Genomic DNA, 19,242 nt, shown 5'->3' on the forward strand with positions numbered 1-19,242 from the left:
TCAGCTTCTTGGGTCCAGGGTTCAAGTTCGGGTTAGGCTTCTTTCCATTTCCTTGGGGCAGTGCTGGCTCAGTGGTTGGAGCTCCAGGCTGTTGATGACAGGGTAGTGGATTTGATTCCTGAGCTAGGCAAGCTGCCACTGTTGGGCCCTTGAGCAAGGCCCTTCACCCTCTCTGCTCACAGGCTCATGGTCACGCTATGTGTATGTGTGTGTGTTCACTGCATGGATGGGTTAAAGCCAAATTCCATCTGACGCTAATAGTGAATAGTCTTGTCGCAGAGCACGAATTACACTTCCTGACTGTAGGGGGAGCCCTAGAAATTGGAATTTTCCAGTGTTGCCTTTAGAATTACAATTCTGTATCAGAAGAAATACAAGAAAAGTTTGAGGTCAACATTGTTTCCTTTTTAATCACAATCTGTTATACAGTAATGGCTAAAAACAGATTTCTCCCACATTAAAAGTACAGGTACAGTCCAAATAAGGCTGCAATGGTATAAACAGTAGATCATAAAACAATAAATTCCTAACAAAGTTACCGTCAACAGCAGCGACACGAGTCGGGTTAACCCTTATAGGACATCATCATCAGTCACGACGTTATTTATAAATACCAGCTTTACGAACCCACACTGACATTTCTTATCTTCTGATTAAAACGGCGAACAGCAGGAAAGTCTAAGTGCGTACATCAATAATCAATACTATTACGATCTACGCTGCTTTTTGTTTTGTTTTGTTTAGTTTTTTTTGCTAGGAAACGCCGATACGTTTGTGCGAGCGACTCTGATTGGCCATAGAACTAAAAACACCGTCCGGTCCCACATAAAGTTAAGCCACGAGAAAATAGCTGCTAACTGACCATTACAGCTGCCATTAGAAACAGGTTTGCAAGAGAAACACTGTGTAAAGGACTATAGTAAAGATTTCTGCTGGCTGTGTGTGTGTGTGTGAGTGAGTAGAGACATTTTGTGTGTATGATTATTATAAGTACTGTGGGTGTGTTTGTGTGGGTGGAAAGGTTTCAGGTTGGTTTTAAAGGGGAATTCCACCATAAAAATAAAAAAGTCACATAAAAAAAAGTGTAGTGCCTCTAAAAGCTACATCAGAGAACGTTATTTCATAGGTTTGAAACGTTTTCACTTAAAGCCTTTGCGCTGGTTTCATACGGGATGCTGTGAGGCAATGGAAATTAATTGTTGGATGCAAAGAACCTCATAGAACTGGCTTGTAACTCACTCACATTTAGCAAGCTGAAGATTCTCCACAAGGGGGCGCAATTTTTAATACTTTTCTTTTCTTAATTATATTTGCTATATGGACTAAGGTCTGCTCATTCGTTGCTTCTTCTGAAATCAAGGCTATTAAAATGTTTAATTACAATTACCTCTCTCTACTGTCTAGGTGAGAAGACTTTCTACTAGGTTTTGGAGCAGCATTGCTGTGAGGATTTGATAGATTGTGTTCAGCAAAAACAGCATTAGTTAGATTAGGATGTTGGATGATCACCTCCCAACTCATCCCTAAAGAACCTGATGAAGCACCATCCATCATTCCAGAGAACACAGTTCTTCCACAGCTTCTCAATGCTGGGGGGCTTTACATCCCTCTACTAGCCCACGCCTGGCATTAGGCAGCATGGTGCCAATAGGGCCATGATGTTTGTCGTGAGTCCTATTCTATTGGCAGTACTTCTTTCACAGGGACTAGACCTGCTATGTGCATTTGCACATCTGTGTCAGCAATGGGTGCATGTGCCACTTCATTTTGGTTAGCTAGCACATTAAATAGGTGGTTCCTAACCGTGGTACCGGAGGACTCTCTACCCTGCACATTTTAGTGGATCCCTGCTCTAACAAGTAGGGATCAGGGTGATGGAGATGTTGGGAGCAGTGGATACTCTGAAATGTGCAGGGCTGATGTGTGTGTTTGTACACAATGCACTGAAGGGTGGAGATACTTGACTTCCTGCCTTGCTTATGTCACTCTCAAGGGCTAACGGTTTCTGTTCACCCAGTCAGTTGAGGCCTGCATTGGCAGAATGGCTGATGATGGTATGAATGCACATGTGGACGAAAATGAAACGACACTAGATATGGGTGGTCAAAGTAAACGAAACATAAATGGGATGAATGTGTGAACGCTGGGACAGTTTGGTTTCTACTGCATAGCTATTTTTGGTCTAAAGCCACTAGGATCCACTGTTTGTTTTTCATCGCGAAATAAATAGCATAGAAAGTGACAACCTCAACCGCCTTAATTTATTCATCCATTTAAAGGTCCCTCCAGGCTGAGGGATATTCTCCAAAGGCACAAATCAATACAGTCAGTACACTGAGCATCGAGCAATCTCTCTCCTGGCAAAATAAAGCAGAATGCAGCGCAAACATGATAAATCATAAGGGTTTGTTTTTTATATATATCTTTTTTTTTTTTTTTTTTTTTTTTTGCTTTAGAAAGAGTGGAGTGATGCTGTGTTGCCAAGCAACAGGCTGTCTCATCAAAAGAGCTTTAAAAAAACAACAAAAAACAAAACCTCAAACACAAATATGAACAAAGCCAGTTAAAACTGACTAATCTTTACACTTCAACACATACAAAAAAGTGTGTGTATGTGTATATATATATATATATATATATATAAAAATTTAATTTAGCCTCTGGTTTTGTCAGAGGATGGTTGCTATGGCAACACAAACCCCAGAGCCCAAGAGAAATTTCTTAAATTACCAAAATCGTGAAATTTCACACCTCATATGCCGCGATTTCACACTACACGATTTCCATCGCCACGAAGCTGTAAAACAGCTGGCGCTAGCATCGCTAATAAAAAAGGTGGTGTACAAAAAACGTGTACTAGAGAACTGTTCGCAGCGGTGGGGAATGGAAGCAGACGCCTGAAGGGTTGAATGCTTCTAAAAGCTACATTAGAGGTTTTGAGAAGGTTTACACCAAAAACTGTATCAAACATCTTAAGGCAAAATAGTAGCATTAGCTAACGATATTTTAATTAGAAGCAAAGAAACCTCAGTGAACTGGCTTGAAACTCTCTCTCTCCAACCTAGGCTTGGTTCTGGGACTGTGTGTCTTATCAGATTTATCACTATTTAATGAATACATATAAACCTCAGGCGACACATGTTGGACAGTCTTTTTTGGATTGTAGCGACAATAAATAGCTAGGTATGTTTGTAAATGCTAACACAAATATTTCAATCTTTAAATATTTCAGTTACAAGTTTGTGTAATTAAACCGGTCTGAGAAGATTTTAGGTCAGCTTTCCTTGGTAAACATGGAACAAACTTCCATTTTAGGTGCTAATTCTAATTAGCCGCTAACCGCTGCTATTGTGGCTATTAGCAACACCGTCTAGTCATGAAGCATCCAGTCACTAACTGATGCTAACAGCTAGCCAGTGGCTGGGATGCTAAGTGAATCACTTTGAGTCAGATATTATTCGATATCTTTTGAGATAGTATTTAATACTGTTATTAATTTAAAAACAGCCAGGCTAACTTTCATTCTGTCATTCTGTAGTAAGCATCATGCTAAAATAAGAAACTCTGGGTTGATAACGCACCCTGTGGTAAACAATAATGTCCCATGCTACAATGCTACATCCAATGCTAACAGCAAGCTAACATTCCTGCATAGTGAAGCATATTGTAAAGCTTCAGCACAATTATAGAACAACACTAGCTGCTGGAAGGTCCAAATTTGCAAATAAGTGATGCCATAAAGAAGCATATTTGTAATAACGATGTATGAAGAACCATCTCTCAATATAAAGGTTCCTTGCCAATGCAAACGTTCTTCTCACATCTCTATTAAAACAATAAAAGGTTATGGAAAGTTATTCCATGTCCCGGGTCTTCAAATCTGGACCTTAAATCTAATTTCCAGTCCTGGATGTTGTTCTAGCTGGAACTTAAGAGCACAGTAAATGTAATCGATTGGCCATGTAGTGTCACACCTGCCAAGGATTACAAAGTCCAGGACTGGAAATGTTGTTCAAGGTCCAAATTTGAAGGCATCACTCAAAGAACCCATTGAAAAACCTTTAATTTTAGGAGTGTAGGCAAGCAACTGTAGCATTAGGAGTCTTCCTCGAGGACCTGTACGGTTGTAGCATGGTGGGCTTGCCTGGTAGGGGGTTAAGCCCTAGTCCACCAAGTGTTGTTGTCAGCCACCACGCTACACCAACCACTACAGCTCAATGTCAGCTCAGCTATGAATCCCTAATCTTCTCAATTAGCCTGTTATAGCAATGGCAGTGCCTTAACGCTTCTACAACTACTGTCCAAACGTTGAGGGCAACCAAATAGTTTGATTAGATAAAAGGAACGTGTGGAAACGCTTGGACGCTTTTTTTTCTGGACATGTGATGACCTCAAATTGTAGTTCCTACTAACATGGCCATGATGCTGACTACTAAATGACAACGTCCTCAGTACTGCACTGTGCATTTAGAGTCAGTTCACCTCTGACCAATCCCATAAATGGTTTGAATCTTGGAGTCAGAGATTCGTTTAAAGTGTGCTGAGCAAAACTGATTCAGCCGGGTCGTCTGAACCCCCCTGCACCAGAGACGAACAGCAGATCTGAACGATCTCCATCTCAGTTCAATCTTCTGCAGAACGTTTTTTTAGAACATCACAAACTCGGCAACTGAAGCGAAAACACAGCCTAACGACGGTGTAGTGTGAAAGCGCCTCAGACTCAGTTCAGGATTCAAGGGCTTCGCTTTACCAGAGCACCTACTTACTTACTCACTCCACAAATGCTAACGCTGCTAAAAACGCCTGAAGGCCAGTAGGGGCCAGTTGGCGCTATGTAAATTCATCATGAGAACTGGTTACTGTGGAAAAGTGGCAGCACTACAGCTTTCATGAAGCAAATCAAGGCAATGCAAAGCAGTGAGAAGCATGATGGCGGGAGTGAGAGAGCGAGAAAAGGGCATTTCATCAAAAATAATCAACTCTCATTCGCGCTCATTCGTTTTCATGCAAACACTCTTACTCTCTCTCACACACACTCACGCTCTCTCTCGCTATATATATATATATATATATATATATATATATATATATATATATATATATATTTATTTTTTTTTTATGTATACTGTAAACGCTATCACACACAGGCTATAATATGTATACTTAAGGCATTATCACTGAAATCAAGTTAAGGCATTAAACATCAATACATTACACTATCGGATAGAGGCAACAGAGTAGTTTAGTAAAGGGTAAGGCAGAGGACTACATGGCACTAAGATGAAAAACTCGGGATATATGATAGAAAGCCAATGGGAAGTGTGTGTGTGTGTGTGTGTGTGTGTGTGTGTAGGAGAGAGTGTGTGTGTGTTGGTTCTAAATGTATCAGGGATGTAAAATGGCATGTGTTTGTATGCAATGGCTGTGTTTAGTGCTGTATATATGTGTGTGTGTGTGTGTGTGTGTGTGTGTGTGTGTGTGTGTGTGTGAGAGAGTGTGTATTTTAGTTGTGTGCACTGTTGAACAGGTCCGTTCTGGCTAGTTTGGTGGGCGGCTCCAGAGACTCCTCCCCCACTGCAGACGAATCGGCTGTAACGCACATCAGATCTTCATCGCTTTCCTCCTCCTCCTCTTCCTCCTCTTCTGCAAGGTGGAAAAAACACACACACACACACACACATTTTAAAGCAATAATTTGCTGGAAAATATCGGATTGACTTAATTAATGTATTTGATCAGCCACATTTTTACAGACTTGCCTATATGGACTCTGGCTAAGTATGTGATGACTTAGGCATGCTAAGCAGTTGTGTATAAGCTTCTATTATTAACTATATTAGCCTTGTAGCTTCAGTACAACTCTAAAGACCTCAAAATTCAGACACCAAACATGATGTCTGTGTATATGTCTATATGTCACAATCTGGGGAATCAGAGGACGACGATTGTGTAGGGTGTGGAGGTGTTGTACCTTTCTCTAGGTCCGATGAGTTCATATTCCGGCCCAGGCTGGAAAACTGAGAAATAAATATATATAAATATTATACAAAAAAAAATTCTTAGAAATAAAATTATAAATTATAAATAAATATAAAGTATTTATCATTTTACTTTCACAAACATGAAATATGATCATTTTGGCATATTTTGGTATTCGTATATAAATATAATGACATATATAATGTCATTATATAAATAAACAGAATTGTGTTCTTGTCCTAGACTGTGATAGATGCGGTACATCTGCATGTGTATGAGTGTGTTACCTCTCCCATAACAGCAATAGGTGTTTCCCCTTTGGCCTGGGCCACCCTGTGCTCCACCAGGTAATACATGTATTCATCATAGAGCAGGCGGATGAGGTGGAATGAGCCGAAACTGGCCGCACTGCGCAGGGTCAGGTCTCTGATCACCATAGAGCTGCAGAGACAGTACGTAGGACTACAGAGTGAGCTTTGAGGAATATAAACAGTCTAATGGTATGAAAGTGAAGAGCAGTATTATGTCTTTTACTGCACTGTGGGACTGTGTACACACTAAGGAATATCCTTCCTATTTCACTGCTATCAAGATCAATTCAAGAAAAGACTATACACCATAACATCCTCATTTACACCTTAAAAGTACTTGGTGAATATCTTAATATCTAATATTTTTATTTAATCAGTGTAAACTGAACCTGCTCATAACTGTGCTAATTCATCTTCGCAGGACCAGTACTGCCAGTTAGTCAGCACTCCCCACCCCTCTGCTGGTGCTGCAGATGTACACACAGCTGTGCTGACCTGTAGAAGCTCCACTTGAGCAGAAACAGTTTGGCTGCTTTAGGGAACGCCGGGCTGGAGGTGTACGGCTTCAGGACCTGGGAGACGACTCCGTCCAGCCATGCTGCCCACTGCTCCAGAGACTTCTGCTGCTGCAGGGTCAGCTTGAAGTCCTGCTCGATCTGCTGCACCGTACGCTCCTCACACACACACACCCACGATGCCTGCTCCTAAACACAGCGGAGGAGAGAGTGTGGATTTAGTGGGTTATGTGTTTGTTGCATTTGTGTGTTTTGAATGTCTGGTTTTGTGTTTCTTTTTTTACAATTAGTTATTAATCAGAAATCAGTCAGATTTTATATTAATGTTGATGATGATTAGCAGCTGAGATGGTAGTTAAAGGTTATTCAGAATTGTGGACATTATTACATCTGCTATTCAGTACTGTATGTATTTGAGAGTGTGTGTGTGTGTACATGTACCTGTACGTTAGTGAAGTCCACTCTGTTGAGGTCGTTGAGCATCTGCGTGATCTGGGCGGAGTTCTGCAGCACGGCTCGAGCAGCCTGGGCCAGGTGATTCAGAGACGTGTACCTGCGCAGAGTCTGCGCAAACGCTCCTGCACAAACAACCTACACACACACACACACACACACACACACACTCCTCTAAGTGTACTGCTGCAGTTTCGATGTGTCACTGATACAGACGAAAAAATGTGCGTGTGTGTGCTCATCTGACCTTGATGCGGACCATCTCCTCTGGGATGTTCATCATGGCGCTGGTGAGCCAGCTCTCCAGGCTTTTGGCATAGTTCCGGATGGCTTGAGTTAAGGCACCTGAGGAAACAGGTGTCATTATCATTTATTAACATGCAGAGTTTCAGAGAATGCTGGATAGAGCTCTGTAGGCTGGTGGGAACTGCTCATGGTTGTGTAGATCCATCACTGAGTCTCAGCATTTCCTAAGGATTTCCACTGCAGTCTGGTAGTAGCAGTGTTATGTACTGTTGTATAATGTTATGCAGGCTTGTGTAGAAGTATGCCGAATTGTATAGTGTATCCAGAGCTGTGCAGTATTATGCTGAGGTTTGCAGTCGTATAGAGTTGTGTATTGTTGTATAATGTGGTGCAGTGTTGTGTAGAATTGTGTTGAGTTGTATAATGCATTTAGATATGTGCAGTGTTGCTTATAGTTGTGTAGTGTTGTGCAGTATTATACAGAAATGTGCAGAGTTCTGTGGTGCTGTAAAATGTGGTGTAGAATTGTGTAGAGTTGTGTAGTGTATGCAGAGCTGTGCAGTATTATGCTGAGTCTTGTAGTCATATAGAGTTGTGTGGTGCTGTATAATAGGATCATGTTGAGTTGTATAGTGTATATAAATATGTGCAGGGTTGTCTATAGTTTTATAGAAAGGTGCAGTAAAGAGTTTTGTAGTCTTGCGTAATGTGGTACATTATTGTGCAGCGCTGTGTAGAATTGTGTAGAGTTGTGTTACTCACTGGGTATGGGTCTAAGGACATCAGGGATGAGGATTTCCACTAGAGTCTGGTAGAGGGAGTTGTCACAGTTGCGGCTCCAGCGCAGGACAGGCTCGTATTTACACAGCAGCACCAAACACGTCTTCGGCAGACGCTTCTCTGACTCTCCATGACTAAACAACACACACCAGAGTCAAACACAGACTTCATTATAGTTCAATGGAATGGGAGAATGTGTGTGTGTGTGTGTGTGTGTGTGTGTGTTTATTTTAGCACTCATGACAGACTTACAGGTCAAGGGTGTCCAGGTCATTGGTTGGTCCCTCACTGAACCTCCAGAAGCTCTTCCACAGAGTCTCAACCAGAGGGAACTGCAGGTTCACCATCACATCCACTATAGCCTGAAACACACACACACACACACACAGTTGCATACATATGCACATATACACACACACGCTCATTCAACTCACAATATACACACGCACATGTGCACGAATACACACAGCACTTATTTAATTAATTAATTAATTTATTTATTTATTCATTTTTACCTCACAGTGTTCTCTGTAGAGCTGCTGGAAGGCTTGGATGTGTTCTGGAAGAATCCCGTCTGGCAGGGGCTTACCCTGGAGATCGATGTCTGGAAACTCCGGCAGAGAGCGGGACGCATCTGATAGAGAGAGAGAGAGGGAGAGAGGTTTCGTTTATGCCTCCCGTTTGTTTGAACATCACATTCTAGTCAATCAATGGGAGCGATTTGCATCAGCGATGCATGATGGGATGCATTAACCACAAACGCACCGTTTCTTAAAGAGGAACATACAGCTTTTAATGATTTTCCACACGTCCGTGTTGACTGACATGACATCTGCATCTAAAATATCACCCAATATTTTTTTTTATTATTATTTTGTAATAATTTTCAGGGTTATATTAGTGTCCCTGTTTGAATACGATTTTTTACATAGACATTGTATGGTTTGTGTGCGTCCTTCGGTTAGACTTACCACCCTGTCACACTAACTTGTTTTGTATATAAATAATGTTATGTTGCTTTAAATGGCAATACAAAGGGGGAGTGACATCATCTGAGCCTTTGGAGCAGCCAGGAACAAAACCCTTTTCCCAATCATGCAAAATAGATGCGGAAAATGTTTTTTATTCATATTTTCATATTGAATTATTCAAAAATGCAAAGAAAACAATTTTTAAATTGATTAGAAAGAATAGTACAGATGCCAGACACTTGGATTGAATTGGATTGGACTGCTTAATGCTCGGTGGCTGTTATCACTTTGTTCCTGCTCAGGCTCCTAGAACGCAGACAGGTCCTCCTCTGACCTTTTAACTTTGTGCTCTACTGACTAGATCTCCTCCAAGCTTAACCCAACTACCCAATCATTCAAAGTAAATGGGTGATTAGTTTTACACAACAAATGCAAATACAATTATATTTTAAATTGATTGGCATGTGCATCAAGTCAGGAACTTGACCACATGATGAACTACAACCATTTTAGGATAAAATTTACCACCCTGTCACGTAAAAAAAATTAGAAAATTGCAAAGTGAAAAGATCACTTATTATGTAGAACGACTCAGTAAAATTCAGTCAATTAAAATCAAGACATCAGTCAGTTTGTGTTTGCTAATGTAAATGTGTGTATATATTGACTTCACCACAATTGGTTTTATTAACACTGCAGTAGAATACAGACAACAGAGATATTACTGTAATTGATTATAATTGACTGAACATCACATAATTGATGCAGTTGAATTACTAAATACTAAAATGCTTCACGATACAGTGTGTGTGTGTGTACTGTGAGATTTACCCAAAAACTGCTGATACTGTTGAACTTGAGAGCTGATGTCTGAAAGCCCCGCCCCCTGTCCGGACCCCAGCCCCATCGCCATGCCATTGGTCATTCCTTCAACCTTCTGCACTGGCTTGAGCCTGCAAATGAGAGAAGCTTTCAGTCCAACATTATTAACAGAATAGACTAAACAAACCCCGTCCAGTCCACATACACTTTAGTGGTCAGGTAAATCAGGGCTTAATGATGGTGAATCAGGTGAGCTGCTGCTGCTGCTGATGATGATGGAGTTGAACACATCCTCCACGCTGTGCTGGCTGGACTGGGGGGCGTCCAGGAGAAACCTGGAGGAACCGAGCTCTGTTCTTCAGACTAGCTCACCGACAAGATCTCACTACTTTCTTTCTTCAGAATGAGACGCTCTTGTTTCTCCTGTTTACTGGATTTATCTTCACCTGCTTTATCTGTTCTGATGAGATCTGGAGCTTCTACAGTAAAAGCTCTCTCACTGCTGAGAGACGTGACTTATAATAATATGATTTGGTGCCTAAAAGATCTGCACAGTGTTGAATATCAATAAAATATATTAATCAAATGGTTCAAACCTAACAGGGATAAGAACATTTACGAGCTCTTCATCTCTCTCTCTATCTCTCTCCATCTCTCTCTCTCTAACACACACACCTGTGCTTCTGGGAGAAGGGCTGTTGTCTCATGGCCAGGTGTTGCTGGTCTTCCATTAGCCTGTGCAGAGGGGAGCTGCTCTTGATCCGAAGGCCATAGTAGTGGTACTTTGAGTTCCCTCTGCGACACACACACACACACACACACACTCACACTTAAAATGGTTACGTTTCAGATAGAAGAAAAATCCCTTATAACACACGTGAGCATTACTGATGGGGTAATATTCACTGAATGACAGATTTTTTTCTCTACTAGATTCTGGAGGAGCATCTCTGTGAGGACTTGATTGCATTCAGCAACATCTTCGGAGTGTTAGTGAGGTCCAGATGTTGGATGATCATCACCTCACCTCATCATCCCCAACTTCCATCTCATCTCAAAAGTACAGGATGGAGCTCCACCATCCATCATTCCAGAAAACACAGTTCTGCTACTGCTCCACAGCTTCTCAATGCTGGGGGGCTTTATACCCCACGCCCATGCCTGGCATTAGGCAGCATGGTGCCAATAGGGTCATGATGTTTATCTGCTCCAGAGAGTCCTATTCTGTTAGCAGTACTTTCTCTCTACAGGGACTAGACTATGTGTGTGCAACATAAAGTAGCTGAATGCATTCATTAGAAGGGGTGTCCACAAACTTTTGGACATATAGTGAATAAGCACTTATATTCATATGTGAACTGAAAACAGCACAGTGCGTGTGTGTGTGTGTGTGTGTGTGTGTGTGTGTGTGTGTGTGTGTGTGTGTGTGTGTGTGTTTACCTGGTCCCCAGTCGCCTGGTGCGTAAGCCCATGAAGACCGATCGGATAAGCTTGCCGAAGGAAGCTGCGTTAACAGGCTCCAGCTTGGCCTCCTGGCAGTGCAGCAGATAGTGGCAGTACAGAGTGGAGCGAGGAAGACTAACACCTTCCGCTGTCTCATAATTATCAAATAACCACTGCACCTGTGAGACAGAGGGAGAGAGGGGGTTCAGCTTCTTTTCACTGCGTCCGCTATGATCTATTATCCTGTTCTTCTCACTGATAATATAGATGGATGTATACTGCCATTGTAGGTCAGTGATGTCAGCACATCCACCCCAAATGTTATGAAATATTAAAATACCAACATACGCTTTATGTTACCATCGAAACACCTAGACCAAGACCAGGACTTCTGGAACAATGTACTTTGGAGGTTTCCTCCTTTCTCACCTCCCATGAAGATCAAACCTGGGCTCTTTCTGATGGTAGATGCTGTACTTTGACAGCGACCTGCTACCGTGAGGAGATTTTAGGACGGCTGGAGGCGTCTTTACTCATCCTGAGGTCTGATCTGGCCATGTTGGTCAACTGTTCCACTTGTAGATGATTTAGTAGACAGTGGAACGTCTGATTTCTAACTGTCCTGAGACCTTCTTTAACTTCATCCCAGACTCCTCTGCATCTCCATCCTTCTTTCTGAAGGCTTCAGAGAGCTCTCTGGATCTGGACATGCTGGTGACCTTCTTCACCACTCACTTCAACTTCAATCAAGATTAGACCAGACTAAACATCTGAGGTTTAAATCAGACAGACTCCTCCAGAATAATCCTCTCCAACCATGTTCTGATCATCTGCAGCTGATGTTATCTCTGTCTCTCAGTGCTGATCACATGAAGATCAGACCTCCAGATGTTTAATGATTCATGGGGTGTGATATGCAGTACTCACTGTAGCAGGTGAGGCGCGTGTGTTGTGTGGCGAGTAACTCTGGCTTCCTCCTCCCAGAATGTATCCGCCCTGGACCACATAACTCCCCCCTCCGCCTCCGCTGGCCCCGCCCCCAGCTCCACCCCCACTGGCTGAGGAGGAGCCTCCTGTCACCACTGTAACCCCTGCGCCACCCCCGGAGAACATGGGTGCCGCCCCACTGCTGGAGCCTGTTGTTCCGGAAACTGGCTGAGAAGTCACAGGGGTGGAGACCTGTGAGCCGGACGTGGGTGGGGCTTCGTAGTATGTACCAGGGGGCGTGGCCTGGGCGTAGAGGGAGGAGTCTGTGTATGGATAAGCACTGGAGCGACTGAGATACAGAAACAGAGAGAAAGAGAGAGAGAGAGGTTTGAATAACATGTTGAGAAGAGAGGTTGTGATTAAGAATATGAGGGATGGGTGTGTCTTACATGGGTGTGCTGTTGTAGTTGCCATCTCCATCCACATACTGAACCTGGCTGGGGTAGACATGCTGTGCAACCTGAGAGATCTACACACACACACACACACACACTGTTGTATTTCATCTAAATTTATATAGTTTAAAGCAGCATTATGCAAAAATACTTTTTGTCTCCTGGGCTCCTCCTACAGTTGGGAAGTATAATTCACTTTTACTCCACTGCAGTAAAAACAAATCACACTTTAAACGCCCCTTCAGATCTCCAGATGTTGTGCATGTGCATTTCCAGAAGCTTCATTTGAAGTTAGAGAAGCATGTGGACTGAGGTGGTACAGTAATACTACAGGATTTTACACTAATATGACTAATATGAGAGGTTCTCCTCCTGCAGCTCCACCACCAAAGCTCCATAGTGCAGTAGCAGCAGCGTTCCAGCCCAGAGTGGGAATTACGAAGACACCGCACTCCCTCTTACAGCCAGTTGAGCATCAGCATGATCCTGACGCTGCTATTTTAGGGTAAAACAGCTATATAAAGTTCAGAGTAATTTCTGTTCCACCTTAAATGGAGCAGCAGGTACAGACAGTATGTAATGTACTGAGTGTAACTCCTTTACCATTTAAGGTGGAAAGGAATGATAAAGGAATGGGCAAGTACGACAGATTAGCACCGGGGCTTTATACCCCTCTAGCCACGCCTGGCATTAGGCAGCATGGTGCCGATAGGTCCATGTTTGTTTATCTGCTCCAGAGAGTCTTATTCTATTGGCAGTACTTCTCCACAAAGACTAGACAAGCTGTATGTGTGTGCATTTGCACGTCTGTGTCAGCAATGGGGACAACGTGAAGTAGCCGAATGCATTCTTTAGAAGGGATGTCCACAAACATTTGGACACATACTGTATGAGACAATGTGTCGTCAATATCGGTCAATGCTGGTCAGTATTACTGTCCAAGCAATGTGTGCGTGTTGTACTGACCTCCGGAGCAATGTGCAGGTTGCTGACCCCCAGCTGTCCGCTCTGGTTCTTTGCTGTGGTCTGCACTACTGACCTCTGCTGGTGGAAAACAGTAAGAACAGCTTCAGCACTCTGAAACGCTCATCCACACTGAAAGACCATGCATTGCACCTTCAGAGGCCAAACAGGATGCCCAGATGAGTCAGCTATCCGTTTCTGTGAGTGTGTAGTAATGAGGGCAGGTCATGTGTGTGTTTTTGTGTACTTGTGCGTACTGATGTGTTCAGGCATAGGTGTGTGTACGTTACCTGTGCAGCCTGCACCTGCTGCACCACGTGCGTGGGTACACCTGTCTGGACAGTGGGAGGTGGGCTGGAGTCGGACACGGAGTCGTTCGAATGAAGCGATCCTTCTGTGGAGAGAGGGAGAGATTTTGCTCAGCACTACTTGCGTATGGTTAACCAGAGAGAAATGAGATATAAGTGGTGTGTGTGTATGTGTGTGTAGGCAGAAACAGGAAAAGAGGAACTGAGATAAAGAGAAGAAAGAAGAGACAGCAGCACTCCGGAAAATGTGACAAGACACAAGCAGACGAAATGAAGGGTTCAATCCCAAATGCTAATGTTGCTAACAGTACAGTAATGCATGGCCGTGGATTAGCATTTTGACTGTGACATCATTTCAACTAGAGGCGACTGGCCTTGATTCATCATGAGCCGGCCATGTCAGTTCTGATCACCATTTCTCAAATTTAATACAAATACAGTTGTGTGCAAACGTTTCGGCACCCTTGTTGATTTCCGTGCGTACCCACTATGGGCAACGCTGGGCACTGCTCCCACCCTTCGTCCATCAATAGCATATCAGTATATTATGTCCACCCCTGGTTTGGAATGAATGAAAGAACTCGGTCTGGGACGCCACAGATACCGTGTACCGACAGGGTTTGCTGTATGTATAAATAAGCGAGCACACCAGTCAGCTGTAGCAGAGTGCCTAACCATCGCCATGGGTGCGATTTGATTGATGTCCAAAAGGGCACGATAGTAGGGTACCGGCCAAAGGGTGGTAACATCTTGGAAACCGCTAACTAACTAGGGGGGGATGTTTTAGAGCCGCCGTAGTGAAGATGTACTGAGAATGGACTTCTTCCACACCGGGTGCCCCACAGCCCCATTGATGCCAGAGGGGAACAATCCGGCTCCAGGGAGTGGTACAGAGCAACGGACGCTCCACTGTGGAGCAGCTAACCTCTATAATGAACAGCCTAATACTGCCCATGCCACGATGTCTCACAACCTACTATTAGGTAGGTGGTCATAATTCTCATAATTCATATCAGGTTATTTTAGCTCCCGATCCGATCCAAGTCTCTTACTGCAGAGTTTCAGCCGATACCGATCCGATCTTTGTGTGTTTGTATGAATAATAATCCAGCCCCACAGTTTAGATCAGACAAGCTGCTGATTAATGGGTTCAGTAAAATCCTTTATTTTCAGTATCAGATTCTATAATCAGACTTTCTGGACTGACTGATTTAGTTTAGTCCAGACTTTTCTTAAAATGATGTTTTATAGTGTTTAATAATCCAGTCTGATCTCCTCCCTGACCAATCAGCTCCCAGCTCCTTTACAACACCTCGGTCCGATCACCTTCTGTGTGTGTGTGTGTGTGTAGTGGACTGATCTGTGGCTGTTGGTCTACTGGTGTGTTGTGTGTGATTGGGGTTTCTATAGCGTGTGTGTGTTAGCATTAGTGTTAGCCTCCAATTGGTTCGGCCTGGGTTCTTCAGTGCTGGTTTATAAGCGGTTCTGCGGTTCTCTCGTTGGTAAAGCAGAGCGTTTCAGTGATGGTTCTTTTTTATAAAGGGTCAGATATTATGGTCTGTTTTCAGGTTCCACTGTAAAATAGCTCCACACTGCTGCAGACTCTCAACTCTTTTATTTACCTTCTGAGAATGTCCGACCTCCTGCCGGCTGGGCTAAATGTACGTTAATTGATGCCTTGAGGCGCTCTAAACACTGGATACTGGATCGGTATTAAAATCACAGCTAATTTAAATATGTCTGATTTAAATGTCGGATGGAGATGTCCGAAATCGGAACAGCCCACTCTACAGTAGCCCAGAGTAGCTCTGTTAGGAACTACAGGGGTGACTGGGATGAACTTGCTGCTTTACAAACCAGCTTGTTTTGTATGAACTGAAACACAGAGAACCTTACACTGTGCTGTTAAAGTTTGCCAGGCTAAATGCACTGTCCGAAAGGACACTACTATTTATTCCGTTCATCTGTACTTTAAAACAGGCTAAAGAGCTCAGCAGCCTTTATGACTAGCATTGCAGCAATACCAAAAAATGACCATATATATAAAAAACTGTCATTAAAATCTAAATATTAATTCCTATTAATTAATGACAGAAAAAAATAACATGTTAAAAATGATAAACACTGATTAATCACCATATTTAACATGAGTTATAGAGGCAAGTGGAACTGCACTACTTGGTCTCCTTAATGCAGACATCACCACCAACCTCAGCAAGCCACATTGGATCAGGCCTTCAAACACAGACTGAGCAAGTCTACTATTGACCAGCTCGCAAGCGTTACTGCTAAACGGATAGCTGTGCACTGCAGACCAGTACCGATGGTAGAGGATCGAGGGCCAGCCGTGACCTATGGACTATTGAATTATACATTTTCCAAATACTTTCATAGCAGAAGTGCTGAATGTGATTCAATTAGATCAATTAATCTTAGAGCATCTCATTAATAAGATTAATATAATATAAAAAAACAAGCCATCCTTATAAGATATACAGACTACGCCACACCAAACCACATCATGTAAGAAATAACGCAGGTCTGCTAACTCACGGTAGGCCGGCTCCAGCGTGTACAAGCAGCTACTGTAGAACATGACTTTACAACACAGAAGCAAAGCCGAGGGATGAGCGGGAACGAGGGAGCGTCTCGCTCCTCTTATACTGATGGGTTCGAGGCTAGCCTTGAGCAGCTAATCTCAGCAGACGGCAATGCACTCTCATGTTCTAGTAAACACAGGGCTCGGATAGAGAGAGCGAGAGATGGAGAGATAGATAGAGTCAGGGGGAGAGAGGTCGAGAGACAATTAGACAAAGGGACCAACACAGAGAGGGTGGATCCTCATCAGCAACCTGCCGCACTGTGAGGTTCTGTCCTCGTCCTCATATTCAACACGTCCAACTCTGCTCACTTCTGCCCATGCTGCATCCGTCCAGTGAATGTCTGAGATGCTTCCCATGACCGTAACCATAATGATGACAATCGTACACTGTATCTACAGAAGTGTGCAGATACCTGGAGGACAGGGTTCCTTCTGAATGTGAGTGTGTTAATGGGGACTCGCTTGTCCACGCTTGGCTTTATACCAAACACTAGCACTAGAGCATCAGTGAGGTCGGGTCCTGAAGTTGGATGATTAGTTCTGCCACTCCAACTCATCTCAAGGGTATTGGATGGAGCTCCATCACTCAGTCAACCCAGTTCTACAGCTTCACAGTCCCACGCTGGGGGGCTTTAGCTGGCATCGAAACATTCCTTTGTACATGACGTGTAACATGAGCACAGGATTTTTGTCATCAACAAATGTTGAAGGTGTAGAGCTTGTACTGGAGGCTAGTTTTAATATAATGTGCCCAAGAAGCAGCGCAGTAACCTGAACCACATCTAACCCAAGAGAAAAATCCTATCACTGCATGTGTTAGAAAGTCACTAGGAACTAGTCTTTTCGTAATGTTTAGACCTCTGGTTGCATTGCTAGGATGTTTTTTCTCTAAATGTATGGGGTTTTTACCTATGGGTAGAATATCAGTGTAAGTTTTGATATTAAAATGTTTATTTTTTAACATTAAAACAGTAAAAAAATACAGTAAAAAGCATATTATAGTATAAAGTAATAGTATTAGTTTAACTAAAAGTATTATTTATAATACAAGAATCAGATAAGAATGTTATAATGTACTTTATAATACCAGAATCAGACTAGAATAGACTGTTATAAAGTGTTGTAAAGAGACTACAACAGGTTAGAATGTCTATTTTTAATATTACAATATCCTGTTAGATTACATCAATTTTTTATATTAGAACATTTTATTAGAATGGTAGAATGCAAGCTTTTAGATTGGAATATATGGTTATAATGTTTTTTTAATATAAAAATATCTGATTCAATTACTTTTTTATTTTATTTGATATGTATTTTTCTGATTAGATTACTTTAATGTTATTTTGAATTAGTAGTATCTCTGATTAGTTTGTTAGAATGCAAGTTTTTCTATAAGAATCTATGGTCAGAATTTTATAATGTATCTTTAATATCAGAATATCTAATTAGACTGTTAGAATGTGAGTTTTGCTATGTTAATCTCCGGTTAGCTTTTTTTTTTAAACATTTTTTAACATTTGAATTGTTGCAATGTTAGAATGCTATTTTGTAATGTTAGAATGTCTGGGTGCAATTTTTTAATACTAGAATTTATTATTAAACGGTAAAATGTACATCATAAATAATAATAATAAATAAATTCATTTTAGAAATTCTAATAAACAGTAACGACATTTTTAACACTAGAATGGCTGATTATAATGACCGTTATTTTTTATATTATAAGATCTAGTTAGAATATTATTTTTAATTTTATATATATTATATTATATTAGAATGAATTATAATAATCAAAACTAACAGCCTAATTACAATTAAAAAGACTATTTAAAACATTAGAACCCCTGGTTGTTTTGTTGACCCAGATTCGTCAGTGTCTATTCCTGCAGGTTAGTGTTAGTAGCTTGTTTTCAGCTGTTATGAGTTGCTGTTATGTAATAAAGAAAATACTAATGTGACCTTAAAGAAAAGAGAAAGAAATTGTGTGGAGTGTGTGTGTGTGTGTGTGTGACTGTATTACTCTGCTATGAATGAATGTAGTGTGCCCATATGAAAAGGAAACAAAATGTGTGTATCAGATGTGTATCATATATATGTGTGTGTGTGTGTGTGTGTATGTGTGTGTGTGTGTGTGTGGGGGGGGGGGGTGTAATGTGAGATGCGGGACACTTGCTAGGTCTTTCCGCTAATAGAAGGACCTAGAAATAAACACGCAGCAGCAGAGCATATTCGGACCACACAGCCAGCAACACACACACACACACACACACTAACACATTTGAGTGTGTGTTTGTGTTCACTAGCACAAAACCTGCCAAAAGCAGAAGTATTAGAGGCAGTCTGGTGAAGGACTTGATGAAGGCCCGCAAATGAGGAAGTTTGGAAAGGAAATTGTGTAAATGTGTGACAAACAAACCTGCAGTTTGTCTTCTCACTAGAAGCTGCCACTGCTACACACTCTACA

The 19,242-nt window shown here is 42.0% G+C and overlaps 1 protein-coding gene across 2 annotated transcripts in view; it reads right to left on the reverse strand.

Annotated features, from left to right (window-relative positions):
- Positions 1-383: 383 nt before the first annotated feature.
- Positions 384-19,242, reverse strand: part of rfx1b (regulatory factor X, 1b (influences HLA class II expression)) — a 28,534-nt gene continuing 9,675 nt past the window's right edge. The window contains exons 3-18 of one of the 2 annotated variants that reach the window (XM_072657562.1): positions 14,156-14,259; positions 13,869-13,943; positions 12,897-12,976; positions 12,448-12,796; positions 11,518-11,699; positions 10,753-10,872; positions 10,087-10,208; positions 8,800-8,918; positions 8,537-8,646; positions 8,267-8,418; positions 7,506-7,603; positions 7,247-7,396; positions 6,786-6,994; positions 6,267-6,420; positions 5,972-6,017; positions 384-5,643 (exon numbers count right to left, since the gene is read on the reverse strand). In XM_072657562.1, the coding sequence (XP_072513663.1) occupies positions 5,504-5,643; positions 5,972-6,017; positions 6,267-6,420; positions 6,786-6,994; positions 7,247-7,396; positions 7,506-7,603; positions 8,267-8,418; positions 8,537-8,646; positions 8,800-8,918; positions 10,087-10,208; positions 10,753-10,872; positions 11,518-11,699; positions 12,448-12,796; positions 12,897-12,976; positions 13,869-13,943; positions 14,156-14,259 (2,210 nt within the window). In that variant the 3' untranslated portion in view covers positions 384-5,503. Of the gene's footprint in view, positions 5,644-5,971; positions 6,018-6,266; positions 6,421-6,785; positions 6,995-7,246; positions 7,397-7,505; positions 7,604-8,266; positions 8,419-8,536; positions 8,647-8,799; positions 8,919-10,086; positions 10,209-10,752; positions 10,873-11,517; positions 11,700-12,447; positions 12,797-12,896; positions 12,977-13,868; positions 13,947-14,155; positions 14,260-19,242 lie in introns of both variants that reach the window. The other variant, XM_072657561.1, reaches the window with a different exon arrangement.

Source organism: Salminus brasiliensis, chromosome 15 (assembly GCF_030463535.1).
Source record: "Salminus brasiliensis chromosome 15, fSalBra1.hap2, whole genome shotgun sequence".
In the NCBI taxonomy this organism is placed as follows: Eukaryota; Metazoa; Chordata; class Actinopteri; order Characiformes; family Bryconidae; genus Salminus; species Salminus brasiliensis.